Genomic DNA, 14,789 nt, shown 5'->3' with positions numbered 1-14,789 from the left:
TGGGGAAAACTAGCTCTTGTCAGGACCTAGCAAAAGGTCTGGGCAACAGCAGGGCCACAGTCTTAGGTGGCCCCTGGCCCTAGCTCAGGGCAGGATGGCACACATCAAAAAGGAGCCTGAGCCCTGGAGCAAGGTGGGGCAGCCAACAAGCACACAACAGTTTAGGAGGCCCAGGCCCTAGCTCAGGGCAGGGCAGCAAACATCACTGGGGAAGGCCCTGGCCTTAGCTCAAGGCAGGGTAACAAACCAGTTCATGGTCTCTGCTGGGCACAGACATTTCGCTGGTGCTGGCTGGTGGCGTGGGAGAGATGACTGCCATCTGTCAAGTGGTCTGGCAGAGGGGATGCAGACCTGCCCACTCCACTGTGTCCTGGCTCAGGGGCCCTGGTTGCAGCAGTCCGGTCTGCGTGGTTCAGTGGGGAATCCAGACTGCAACACGTCGACCCAAGGTCCTTTAATGGTCCTCTTACACTAGTGCACTCCCTGTCCCCACCGCCCCCAGCACGTACCCAGAGTTCAAACGACTTCTCGGGCTTGCAGGGTTCCAAGTCCAGCTGGGGTCCAGGTGGTCTGGGGTTCCGTGGCCTCAGGCTGGCTCGGGGTGCAGGCTGCGGTGGATACTCTGGTTGGCCCTCAGGATCTGGGTGGTCTTCTACAGGCCGGTTCTGCTGAGGTCCCCAGAGCATGAGGCTTAGCAAGGGCCCAGGTGGCCCAATCCAGGCTTCAGCCTTACTCCACTGGTCTGCAACCTCCTAAGCTGGGAGTCCAGAGTTATCCTCTGGCTCTCCTGGAGGCTGGCCCTTGGCGGAGTCCTCAGGCTGCCAGGCAGGAAGCACAGAGCCGTCCTCTGGAAGCTCAGCCCCAACTGAGTCCTCATCCTGGGCTTTTATGGCCCTGGTCCTGCCTCCTGACTTCTAGTCAGGTAACTGGGAGATGCCAGGAAGGGGTCCTCCTCTTCCAGGTAGTGGGGTGGCCATCCGGCCCCACTACACACAGGTGCAGATTATATCCTGAAATTATTTAAAATAACCCTTTGCAAAATAATTTGTCGAGGTTGCACTAGATGGGGCCTATAAAATTTATAAGCTCATTGTAACCAGAGGACTAATGTTTAAGGTATGGTTATGCTACCACTTCGGTCAGTATAACTTTAGAGCACACCCAGCTGGGTGACATAAGTTACACCAACCAAAGCATTGTTGTGGACAGCGTTGTGTCAGCAAGAGATGATCTCCCACCAGTATAGCTACTGCCACTCTTTGTTGAAGATTAGTTAAGTTGACTGGGGAACGCTTTCCCCTTGGCTTACAGCAACTACATCAGAGAGCTTATAATGGTGAAGCTGCATCTGTGCAGACCACGTGATAACAGTGATCTCTTCTGATCTTAGTATCTGTGAATAACTGCACAAATTGAGGGAGGGGAAAGGATTGTTTTTACCAGTTACAGCATCATGTTCAGGGTTGCCTGCCCACATATTAAAATAGTCATGTGTCTGCTGCATTACAGGTCTCAGTCATTGTGCCTAACAGACGTGTATATGTAAGATTCATCTGTTAATGTTGTGGGTGGTCACCTTTTGTTTTCAGCCACTTGTATCATGACAGTTGAAGGAACAGTAAAATTTTGCTGTGTGGTTCTTTATACACTCCTAGTTACACTAAGTCCTTAAGGATTTTTCTGCACTCCATTGTAAGTCCAGGGTTAGTAGGACTCAAATCAGCTGACCTAGCCCAGGGCTTGACCAGCTAGACTGGTTGTCACCCCATAGTTTAGAATTGTTAAAGCTCGGCTTGAAATTGCAGCTGTCTTATCCAAACTGCAGCATGCAGCCTCACATCAAGCCAATCATATCCCAGACTCCTTAGCATCCTCCTTTGAACCATGGTGCAATACAGGGAAACTCCACTGTCCATCCTGCATGTTACAGGAAATTGGAGCGGCTTATGAACATATCCTGTCAAGCAGTCAATTTGGTAAGTGTGCTTCCAGCAACTGGAGCCAGGAGTGTGGAGGGAGGGGCCTTGTGAAGAATTTCTGTTGCTTGTGCATTGACTCCTGTGTCAGCAAAAGGGCAGAGTTCTTGGGAGAAGCTGGTGAACATTTGAGGAATGTTTTCTGACCGATTGAAGAAATATAACAGAGCTTACAATGGATGAAGAGGAGGAGAACACGGACATGACAGACTCAAATTGACTGCTGCTGCTCATGTCACTTCCTACAGCTGCTGGTGCCCCTATTTAGTCACTTTTGGAGCAGGACCACAAATGCAGACTGGTAGACCACACAGTCATGCAGATCTTGGCTGACCAGTTGGGGGTCCTGAAGAAATATAAGAAGAAAGCTGCACTTCGGGAACTTTGTGAGAATCTTGCCCTGACCCTTCAGTATAAAGATCCACACATGTGAGTGGCCAAACTTGTCCAGTAATGGGTTGCTGTAAATGTCTGGAACCAGGGGTCAGAAACCTTTCCGAGGTGGAGTGCTGAGATTTGACTTTGACCTTTTAATGTATGGTCCAAGTGCAGGTGAAAGTCACTAATAGTCCATTTTACAACAGCTTCATTAATTAATTGAGATGCATACCTTTACCGTTTAGGTGGTGCTTGGTAGCATTAACGGGTGTTTTGTTAATCCATGGGCAGCACAGCTTTGAGCATGCTGCCAGCTGCATGAGGGATGAGGGGCAGGGCTGAGCGTTTACCTCATATCGCTTAAGAAAATGAGCTCATGTACCTTGGTCTGGAAGCTGGCTTCCCCAGACTGTAAACGCTAACCAGTTTGGTATGGAAAAGTCAACTATGGGTAAAGAGATGGCAGAGGTTTGAAGCAGTCAAGTGTGTAGTTTCATCCCAGGGTGGCAGGCCCAATAGCTATGCTTGAGATGGTTGCTGGCTTTGAGAGAATGGGAGTTTCCAATGGCACCAGAGACATTGATGGGACTTCTGCCCATTGTTTGCCATCCTCAGGAGTGCACGAGTATGTAAACATAAAAGGGTACTGTTCTGTTGTTACACAGACCTTGGGGAACCACAGAGGTGGATTTTATGAATGTTTGAAGACTGCTTTGGATTCTAGCTTCATCAGTGATGTCTGCGTTCATGTGGCCCGCTCTTCTCTTCACAATACTTGTGAAGCCAGAGGAGAGTCATTTCTCCTTGAGTTTTGGACACTCAACTGGAAAGTTTACCTAAGACAAGCGGAGCTGGATGCACCCAGGCAATAGAAGTCCGTGGTGTTTTGTGCTTTCATGTTATGGATTTTCATGAGCAAAGGAAAAGGAGAAACACTACCTCACTGAATGTGCTTATTGGGGGCTGGGAATGGGGCTGATTGTTGGCAAAGTGGTTTCAGTACTTCAGGTGGAACAGGAGGTTCAGTGCCATTCACCATGTTTGTGAGTGACATGACTGCTGATCAAGTGGAGAAGAGGTGGGTTAATTCACAGTAGTCACTTGTGTAACGAAGTGGTTGACACAGCTAACTCTATTGAGCAGTAGAATTTGCATACTAATTCCCAATAATCCTGATCATGTTTTGCCTTATTTGAGGTATGCACTATACAATGTGAGGCAGTGAGAGCAATAAACTTGTATGATAAAATAAGAAGCTGTATTTGTAAACATTTACTAGAAAAGTACATCATTAACCCATTGCTGTTGTTATTCACACACCAAAATACCAGTAGCGCTAGCATGTTAAAAAACCAGATATCGGAGGGGTAGCCGTGTTAGTCTGGATGTGTAACAGCAACGAAGGGTCCTGTGGCACCTTATAGACCAACAGAAAAGTTTCGAGCATGAGCTTTCGTGAGCACAGACTTGCTTCATCAGATCTGATGAAGCGAGTCTGTGCTCACGAAAGCTCATGCTCGAAACTTTTCTGTTGGTCTATAAGGTGCCACAGGACCCTTCGTTGCTGTTTAAAAAACCAGATGTGCACTTAAGGTTTTTTGCTTGAATGAGTGCGTGTGTTCTGCTGTTTCCCTTCCTTCTCATTTGCCATATGGTGGGTGGGGTTCAAGTGGGAAGACGGTATGGGTCAAGTTTGGCCTCCCCAGCTACTCCCCCACCCCACCCTCATGTCCTGAAGCTCCGTCTGGACTGCAGCACTGGTAATCTTGAAACTATTAGTGACAGACTCTGAGCTCTGTCCTCATCCATTAGCACCTGTTTCTTCTGCCATGTTGAAGTCCTTGTTCTCAAGCTGTGCAGCCAGCCTGAGCCTTGCCTCCTGCCACAAATCACTCTCTTGAGTACTGGTACTGCTTGTTGGCCCTGTCTAGAACTTCAGCCCTAAGATTGTCATGGGATTGCTTCCTCCTGGAAAGGTCGGTCCACGAAGGCCTGTTTGATCCAGGATTCTGCCGTATAAGTGACCTGTGGAGGCACTGCAACCTGTAAGATAAGATACAGAGAGTTACTGTGTCAAATGACAGAGTGCAGGTGCACAGAAAAAATCTGTATGGAGTTGCAAAGGCCTAAAAGTGTAAGTGTGTGTGTGTGTGTGTGTGTGTTTAATATTGAACTTCAGTGTATTCTGAGAGGCTGCTTCAGACCGTGGAAGCTCCTTGGATGCAGCCTGGTGAATCACAGTGAGAGAAGTGTAGATAGACATGGAGAGAAGTTAAAAATTCAAAGCTTTTTTTTTCCCCCCCTTTCCACTCCTTCCTCCCCAGTTTTAGAACTATTTGGGCGGAGGAGGAGGGCAAATCAGTGCTCCAAATGCTTTTTTTCCTGTCATTTCAGGACTTAAGTTTTTTTGGATGATTTAACAGTTTTTGTGTTGTACCGTTGGCAAAGCAAGATTTTATTCCGAGGCACTGGTGGGGAACTAGCAACATATGAAACTGGATGAATCAAACATAGTGACTGAAGAGTGGGCTGGTTGGCTGCTGAAATGGCTCTGGAAAATATGCCCTTCCCCAAAATGTAACTGTGTATCAGGAATTCCTGTATGTAAATGGGTACAGATTCCCATATATCAGATTCTGATATAAAAATTCCTGTGTATCGGGAATAACCTACCTCAGAAATTTCCATCCTACACCGGCTTCAGGAAAAATGTGTAGCTATGGACAGGATGCTGAGTTAGCTTCACAGCTTAGCTTGTTACGACAGCATACAAACACACAGTATGCCTTAGTAATCCCCTATATCTTTCCTCCTTTTTGCAGGGCCCCCCCCCATATTTCTGGATAAAATTTCAAATATCAGTTGAATTTGGGACAAATGATTTTTTTGTCACCTATGCAGTATGTTTAATTGAAATGGAATGGATTTGTAAATGGAACACATTTTTGTGTCCCCCACCTGTCTCCTGGTTCACTGTTTACATGCAGTTTGTTAAATCATTGGTTACAGAGAGATGAACTTATCGTGGCAATATAACATTATTTTAAGAAACAGGAATGCCCTAATGAAGATGTGCTTCCTTCCTGTGATTAACTATCAAGACTGTTTTACTGTTTACATTTTCCAGTTACTTTCTTGAACTCGACGGGGTGTGTTGCGGGAGGGAGTCAAGCTGCTGACATAAAATTCATCATTAGGGTATATATGCTGCCTATGGGGGCTTCTAATAAAAGTTGTTAGTTCATAGAACAGAATTCCCTCTTATTCCTATGTTAATAAACATTAAAATGGAGTCAGACGTTTACCAGGGCCCAGGTGGCTTGTGGCTTTTGTTCCTTCTATGATTTTCTGCCAGTTCCATGACGGTCTGTGTCTTGTGCGGGTATCAGAAAACTCCACTAAGTACAGTCCCAGGATGTGCTGCTGCAGCTAAGTCTTCTGGGACTGGCTTCAGCAGCAGAAACCCATTGCTGGCCTCACTCTGCACCTTCTTCTGGCTTCCACCAGTCCCCATGCTGAATTCCGAGGCCAGCAGATTCCAGTCTAGCTTACCAGTCCATCATGTATCATTGTTTGTTCTGTGCTCGATGGCTCACTCAGCACCTAGTCAGATTCCTAAAATGGGTGCAATACCAGTGAGTTGCCCAAAGTGTGAGTCTGGTTGTCGATTCTCGGGTAATTGGTCTTGAGCTGCTTAACCTGCCCTCTGATCTGGTTACTGGTCTGGAAAAATGGCAGCACTGTTATTTCCTTTGCTATTTTCTGGTTTGTGTGATCATTCTTGGTAGTCTTATTCAAGTCCACTGTTCTTGGCCTTAAGCTTACAGAGTAACCAAAATCTAACTGTGCTCCTGGGCTTTGAGGGAGTGTGCTTTGCAAAAGGGCTACTTCTGGCCAGTCTCCATTTCAAATACAGATGATTCTGTGATGGCGTGTATTACCTATCAGGGATCTGTAAACAATGGGAGAGTTAACCGCTAACCCAGCCAGTTGCTGCACTACCATAAAGGGATTTGTTTCCATTTCCTGTAATTGATTGGGGGGTTTTGGGATAGCGAAGATAAAGGATGTTGGCTCATGGTATTGTGGGATACTTTTGGTGGACTTCCAAAACCTAAATTGAGGTGGACTTTGTCCACACTGCAGAACAACAGGGTGGAAAACCTGGATATCAGCTTGACTCTGGCTCCAACCTTCACCCCACCACAGGGTTCTAGGACCTCTCATCTGAGAATATGTCTACACTGCAGTGTAAGACCAGGATCAGTAGAATTCAGATGAGTAGACCCTGGGTTTGTGATCCTACAGCTTGAGCATATACACTCTCTTCTAATCCCCAGGTTAGGAGTTGTTGAACCCTGGATCTTAACCCTGGGCTCCAGTTTCTACACCTCCGAATGTGGTCCTGAGTCCAACCACCTGTGCCCTGGACTTCCTTATGGCCTTTATAGTGCTTTGTGGTGCACAGTGGAAGAACTTGACAGCCCACCGCATTTGATTGGGGAATACTTACAGTGCAATTACACTCTTAAGAGATACAGGCCAGCTGACTTGGGGTCATGGGGCTTGACGTATAGGATGGTTTAATTGGAGTCTAGACATTGAAGCTCAGCCAGCAGCCTGAACTCTGGGGTGGGCCCCTCTATCTCTGAGTCTTAGAGCCCTGTCTCCACCTTGAAACTAAACATCTGCATCTCCAAACAGTCTCGTGGCAGCCACTTGTTTGTAAATTGCAATGTGGACATACCCTAGTGTAGGGTTCTCAAACTTAATTGCACCACGAACTCTTTTGACAGCAAAAACTACTTCACAACTCCAGGAGTAGGGGAACCAAAGCCTGAGCCTTCTGGAACACCACTGCTCCAGACATAAAACATGAGCAACAACACCAAGGACTGAAGCCCATGGCTCTGACCGTGGGCCTCGGGATGAAGCCGTAGGCTGCAACAAATTTAAGTCAGCCCTGATGACCCCCAGTCCAAAGTGGTTGCTACCCACTTTGGGGTCCTCACCCACAGTTTGAGAACTTCTGCCCTGGAGGACATATGTCAACTTATTGGACTGCAGAATAATTTTGGTGGACTCCCAGGGCATGAGTACAGTGGGGTGCACCTATGGTGCTAAGAGGTAGGGTTTAAACCCTAGGTCTGCTTGTCTTTGGACCCTTAATCCCTGTGGAGTCTTCTGACCTTGTGTTAGCATAATTTGTTTGGTGCCAACTAGGGGCTTGAGTCCAGGCTTACACTGCAGTGTATTCATATCCTTAGGATGTTAGAACTTCTGGGATTATCAGTACAAATGTTATCCTATAGATTTCCTTTGTCTTTCTAATAATTAGATAACCTTGTATCCTTGCATGTTTTTCCATTAACTATTACACAAAAATAATCAATGTAATACCACTTGAGGTATATTTAACATGCACACGGAAAATTTATACTTGTCTGCAGCATTGGAAGCTTAAGCTTTTCATGTACATAATCACATTTTTCACAAGTACAAATGTATTTAAGAGGTATGTATTTGAAGAACACTTCTGCTGGTTGTCCTGCCTAGCTGAGGTTTGGCACTCAGGTGTGAATGACCTTTGCAATTGGGCAGGAAAAGAGTTTTTATAGGAGTTAGATGCACAGGTTTAATTTATCTCTTGTGAATATTTGGCAGCTGTACTTTGTCTACAATTTAAACAAAATGTAATTATGCCAAATCCAATGTGCATGCCTTTCTGCTTCAAGCAATGTGTGCTCTTTGACAAAATAAGCAATTAGGAAATAAGAGCTATGTTGTTAATTTTGGGATGGGATGCTATTGGAGTAGAAAATAGGATATGAAGCCTTTTAGTCAGAGATTAGCAGTTTAAACACATGTATATTAGTGGCTGTAAGTGGTTTATATGGACTCAATCTATGGTTTCATTCTAGGTCTTAGTGGAGAGGGGTCCACATCACAGCCAGCACTTATAATAATAAGCATTATTGCTGCCATTATTCTAGAGGGGTCAGGGATTTGATGGACCATAGAGATAGAATTATGTGCCTACCGGTAAGGCTGCTTTTACAAGCCCTGGTTTACTCATGATGGTGAAAGACAAAGAGAGAGAGAGTAGGGGGAATTTTCTACTGCTTGTATTATAGTAGTGTTTTGTAACCAGTGGTACATGTACCTTTGGCAGTACAGTGAGGTCTTCCAGAGGGTACATAAACTCATCTAGATATTTAACTAGTTTAACAGGCTGCATAAACACCACTAGTAAAGCCAGTACACTCTAAAAGTTCATTCAGACAGTTACTTGTTTCTACTGCTTCATATGCCTTGTGCTGAAATGCAAGTGCAATATTTCTATTCCAATTCATTTGTTTGGAAAAAATTGTAGAATCTCAGCAGTTTTTCAGTAGTAGTCTTTTGATACATTTGTTTTGCATACCAAGTTACACCTCACTTGAAAACTACTTACTTACAAAAACATGCAAAAATGTAACCCCTGAAAAGGGTACTGTAATCTGGAAAAGTTGAATGGCGCTTGTTTCAAGATCTCGGATTACTTTAGGATCATGTTTCCCAACTGGTGGTACACGTACTCTTAGTGGTACACGAGAGAAGTCTCTTATCGTAATGTTTCTAGTTGTCATGTTATCTGATATTGGGGTAGCACCGGCTATACTACAAACTTCCCCAGTCTGTAAGTATCTCACTCCTAGTCTAGATTTGTATATTTGATCTTAGTCACATTAATAAAACCAAACCATGATGCGCCACTACTCAGCATGCAAGTACAGTGCTTAAATATGGTAGATTTTTGTGAGAAGTAGACAGAGGACCATTATTAGACAAATTCTAGGGGGTTTGGTTTTATTAGTATTTGGAACTGAGTTCAACCTTTTATCGGCTTTTTTTTTTTTTGCATATAAGAGGAAGACTCCAGTCTTAGCTTGCTTTGGTGCTGGGTGTTCTGGCTTATCTCCAGCTTGTGGACTGTTCATACAATACCTTATTCTCTATAATACCAGAGTGCAATTATGACAACTTCACTTCTATTTCATTTGCTTTGGAAAGCATTGCACTTTCTGTAATGATACTTGGTTTGTTTGGGTTTAATAAAATATATTCCAAAGGTTAGTGAGGAAGGTAAATCATTCACAGGTCAGTAGTCAGATCTTGTTTTTACCAAGGAAACATGTTGCTAAAGTATTTTTTTTTAACGTAACAGTTCATTTGGTTTTTGTATTGTTGAAATATGTCTAAGGTCTGTCAACACTGGAGCCCACAAAGTTTCCAGGAATGTTTGAGACATTATCTTACAGTGCCTTTGATAATTTTTCTGTAGTGATTGTGAGAGTGGTTGTTTCCACAGCTAGTCATTCGTAATGGGTCCTGACTGAAGGCTGATATTTGTTTGAGAGCATGGCAAATTGTTAATTAGCTCAGATGGAGATTTACTGTGTTTCCAAAGTCTGCTTTCCCTCAATGACAGGCAAAGTTCCTTCACAGCTGAGACATCAGCATACTTAGAACATTAAGATTCTTAGGCTCTCCATTGCGAGTGTTTTCGAAAGGCTAAGGTTTAGAAAAGATGTCCACTTTTTCCTAGTATTAGTGCCTAAAATTAGGTACCTGAGTCCTTTTTAAAAAATATAAATGGACAGTGCTTTTTTTCTAGGAAGAAAAGGTAACCAAACTGAAGCATACAGAAAGAGCACCAGCCCAGCCAAACCCAACATACACTCAGACAAAACCCCAACTCACAAAGTAATCATAATGTCTGACAAAAAGCACACACACAGTCTCAAGACACAAAATATCCATAATGCCCAGCACAACACACCTACAATCCCAATACACACAATACCCACGAACCTTACACACGCCGTGCTCTCTTCCAACCCAACCGCACACAGCACAGCCCAGAAAACCCTCTAGAACGCAAACACACGTCCCCACCCCCACAAACAGCAGGGCACAAACACATAGCCCCAGACTAGCGTCCCTGCCCCACATCTCCCGCAACATTGCACCAGGTCTTGGCTGCCTCCAGCCCCGTGGTGCGCCTGGACAGCGACTTGCCGGAGCAGCTGTGCATGCTAGAGAAGTGCAGCTGTCCAGGCAGGGACCTGCTCCCGCGAAGTGGGAGGCGAGCCCCAGGAGTGGTGGCTGGAGGACAAGGACACGCCAGGCATGGGAGAGACGGGAGGGGAGCTGTCATCAAGCAGGCGGGGCAGGGCAGGCTGTGGGCATGGGGTGGAGGAGAAGCGAGTAGAACGGTGCAGGGTGGGCTGTGGGTACCAAATGGGGGGCTGTGGCAGGGAAGCGGGTGGAGGGGCTGGTGGGACACAGGTCGGGTGGGGGACAGAGAGTGGGCTCTGACCAGGAAGAACTGGGCATAGAGCACCAGGCAGGGGGAAGAGGGGGCTGTGGGTAAGGCATGGGATGTGAGGGACAGGGTGGGCTGTGGACAGGGAGAACCAGGCACAGGGCCACCAGACAGCAGGCAGGGGGCAGGGTGGGCTGTGGACTGGGAGAACAGGGTGGAGTGCACCTGGCAGGGGGCTGGACACAGGCAGCTCTGTGGCTGGGGGCTGGGGGGGTCTGTGCACTGCAGGGTGTGAAGGGGGCGGCGCCGTTCCTGCTGCACCTGAGTGAATTGCTCCAGCCACAGCCAGCAGCCCCTGGGGTGCCTCCCACCTGCCACTTTACCCCCTTCTTCCCTCTCCCCGTGGCCCCAAGCCACCACCAAGCTTACCCCCCTGCAGCCCCAAACTGCCCCCACCTACCTCCCATAGGAGCGGCTGGTGGCTCCTCTGGTCTCCTGCCCAGAGTCGGTGGGAGGCAAGACCCTGCCCCACGTAGGGAGAAAAAGTCATTCTGTGGCATTCTGGCAGAAAAAAAGCCCTGTAAATGGATAGTCTGACTTTTAAAAAATCCTAAGCAATTAATAAAAACAGCAAAACAGAACAAAAAAGCCTCAAAACCGCCTCACTAAATTTCACAGATGCTGCAGGTGCTTAGCAAACCCTTCAAACATTGTGCTAACAGATGAGTTACGCAAAAGTGGACTCTCTGCCAAATTTGGGTTTGAAGGTTTTGAGCCCAGGTATAGTTAGATGGAAAGTATAGAACAGAGTCCTGGAAATTCAGTCCAGGCATCAAAATGTGTTTTAGTTCTAATTAGGAGCAAGCTCCCTAAATTTAAAGCGTCTCAATGAAAGTAAATCTCAAAAACTTAATTTTGCATCAGTCAGAATATTTAGCTTCAATAAAACTGGAACACTTTGCTTCCATTTGACTTTTATTTGTCATACATAATTTACACAACTTAAAATCAATAGAAGTCATTTAGAATACATTTTTTCTTAGATATTAGACATGGGGTTTTGGTGTTGTTGCAACTTCTTGCGTTTCAATGAAATCAATATAATTTTATAAAAGCAATTTCATTTTGATGACGCTTCATTCTCCAGAAATGGTTGTGTGTAACTTTCCTGATCAACTGTAATAAAATATACTTCTCAGAGAACTTGCCACATTGCTTTATCATACAAGCATCTTCTCCAGTGGAGCATTTTGTGACTCTTCATTTGCCAGAAAATGTTGCTGGAACACATTGATTGCTACTTGCAGTGTTTTTTAAAGCCAGCATCCTCTTGTAAAATTTTCAGCTAGCGTTTGTAGTCGTTTTTTTATAGTGCATCTGTGAGCAACCACTAGACTACTTGGTCTCATTTAGTGTGTTTCAGTCAAACTGGGTCATATAGTTTTGACCTAGATCTTGCTATCTCCCCTAAATTTCAATGGATTCTCTCTGGGTAGGCTGCGTGGCTGCACTGCTGCTCCTCCCCTGCAGAAGGATGTTGCTCAGCACCAGTCAGTTGCTACCCTTTAGACCAGTGGTTCCCAAACTTTTTGGCATCATGCTCCCCTTTTGATTTTTGAGAAACCCACACACACACACACACACACACATCTTCCTCACCGTCATCCAACCTCCCTTTTAACAAAGAAATCATTTTGTAATTTAAAAAAAATACAAAAACTTGATATAAAAATGTTATTTAAAATTAACAATAAGCACAAATAGTTTTTCTTGGTCCCTTGTGGGTGTCCAGTGAGCCCCAGCTGGCTGGGTGCCTGAGCCCCATACCAGCCGCCAGAGCTGCCTGTGCAAGCCACCCGCCGACCTCCCGAGCCCCACACTGCTGGGACCAGCTGCCCCGTGTTGCCGGGGCCAGCCGCCTACCTACATACCTGCCTGCCCGAACCACCCAGCTGAGCCCCTCCCATTCCCACAAAGCTAGGCACCATTAGCTCCCAATCTTGCCCCAGCCCCCCTCCAATTAACCCCCACCTCCTTGTCCTCCCCTTCCCCCTCCAACCGACATGGTCACATTTGCAGGAGGCAACCAGCTCCATGTGGATCTTCGCTGGCTGCCTGGTTCTTACAGCAGCTGCGCCGGGTCATCCACATAAAATGGCAGGGGCTGAGAGTCAGAAGCAAAGGCTGGCTCTTACTTTGGGTGGGCAGAATGATCTGGGGGCGGGGGGGGGCTGAGTCGCCTCACACACCCCGTGGAATTTCTTCATGCCCCACAGTTTGGGAAGCCTTGCTTTAGACTCTGCTTTTGAAAGTCAATGTTTCTTTGTTGGGAAATTTTGCTTTAGCATTAACTTGGCAGTCTTCTAAATCTTTCATTTTTATTTTTCCCCCCACTACGGAATGTCTGAAGGACCTTATTTCATCACTTTTGGCTACTCTGTTAAGGGAACCCTGTTACTGTCCCTACGTTTCTCTTTCTGTATTTTTCTTTTGTTTTGAAAGAAAGACTTTGTCCAAGTTGATCCTCTGAGTAGGAAACCAGATGGGAACACTCCCTGGAGTTTCCTGGCACTACTTGGTACCCTATTGTGGCTAGTCACAAGAAGGTATACTGACCAAGTGTACAGGGTGGAAGATGTGCAGACGTTTTGGTGGTGCCCACAGTGCCTAGTGCATGCGCCTACCTAAGGTTCTGTGCTGGAGTTTGGGTGCTGGGTGCAGGCTCTGGTCTGGGCAGGGGATTGGGGGTGAGAGTTCTGGAAAGGAGTTTGGGTGCAGAAGGAGGTTGAGGGGGCAGGTTCTGGGAGGGAGTGTGGATTTGGGAGGGGATCTGTGGTGTGTGCTCTGAACTGGGTCGGGGTGGGGGTCCTGACGGAGTGAGGGGTGCAGGCTCTGGGAGGGAATGTGAATGTGAGAGGAGGTCTGGGGTGCAGGCTTTGGGATGGAGTCTTGGTATGGGGTGCAGGCTGTAGGCTGGGGCAGGGAGTTGAGGGTGCAGGAGAGGATGAATGCTGCTGGTTCTGAGAGACTTGGGCTGTAGGGGGTGTGTGAGGGACACTGGGGGCAGGAAGGAATGCAGGCTCTGGGAGGGAGTGGTGTGAGGTAGGGGCTATGAGGGGAGGAGGGTGGTGCACTTACTGGGATATCCCCCTCTCAAATCAGCTCTAGGCAGAGGAGCTGGGGGCCCTCCTTATGTTGCTGTCCATAGGCACTGCTCCCACAGTCCCTCCCTCTCCTGGGCTGCAGGGAAGTGGTGGCAGACAAGTGGCTAGAAGAACTCTAACCACCTCTGCTGTTGCTGATGGTGATGGAGGGGACCCAGGCTGTTTTAAATCATCCAGGGAGGGGAAGATGGGGGATGCATGGGGAAGAGGAGAGTGATCGGGGCAGCAGGTGGCTTAGGGGGAAGAGACCTGACTCTGAACTTTGCTGGATCCTGGTGCCTGAGCAGAATGGGCCCATAGAACTTGGTGCCCGTGGAGGAATACAGTAGCAGAATCCAAATGATCTGATTCTTTCGTGTGGGTTTTTAAATAATGGCCCTTCACCAAATGAAAACCTAAACCTGTGCGCTTTAATCCAGGCATCTTTGAAAGTAATATGTTGGGTATTTGAAGTATTTTCCAAGTATTTAAATATTGGAAACCTACATTTCTCTTGTTTATTTACAGGCTAACTGGATCTTCTGGTTACGTGACAGATGGGCCTGGACACTATAAATACAAAACAAAATGCACCTGGCTCATTGAAGGAAAGTAAGTAGCACACATCTTAATTTTTAGAGGACGTAATTTACAGAAATTTTAAGTACAGTTGAATAAATGAACACATTTAGGCCTTGACTTCACTCACTTTTATGAATTATTGTGGGAAAACACTAAAATAACAATCAGCATTGCACTTGCTCACTAAATGATAACTTTTAATGCTTTGACTGCTCTGCAAAATTGGGTTGTTGAAAAGATCAAAAGAAATAGAATTTACCTTTGTGTTAAAATGACTTAAATATTATGGTTTGAAACCCACTAGACTTTCTGATTTTTAGACCTTGAGCTAGAATGTGTTTATATGTTTTTTTTAAAGAAGGCAGAAACAGATTTTTCTAATTTAAAAAAAATCCTTTTCAT

General features: G+C 46.0%; 1 protein-coding gene across 1 annotated transcript in view; it reads left to right on the top strand.

Moving 5' to 3' along the window:
• Positions 1 to 14,789, top strand: part of ATRN (attractin) — a 246,863-nt gene that overhangs the window by 38,179 nt on the left and 193,895 nt on the right. The window contains exon 2 of the mRNA XM_074992222.1: positions 14,334 to 14,417. Within this exon, the coding sequence (XP_074848323.1) occupies positions 14,334 to 14,417 (84 nt within the window). The remainder of the gene's footprint in view (positions 1 to 14,333; positions 14,418 to 14,789) is intronic.

Source organism: Carettochelys insculpta, chromosome 4, assembly GCF_033958435.1.
Source record: "Carettochelys insculpta isolate YL-2023 chromosome 4, ASM3395843v1, whole genome shotgun sequence".
Classification (NCBI taxonomy): domain Eukaryota; kingdom Metazoa; phylum Chordata; order Testudines; family Carettochelyidae; genus Carettochelys; species Carettochelys insculpta.
Note: the sequence above shows the minus strand (reverse complement) of the source record. Positions and strands in the feature narration are given on the sequence as shown.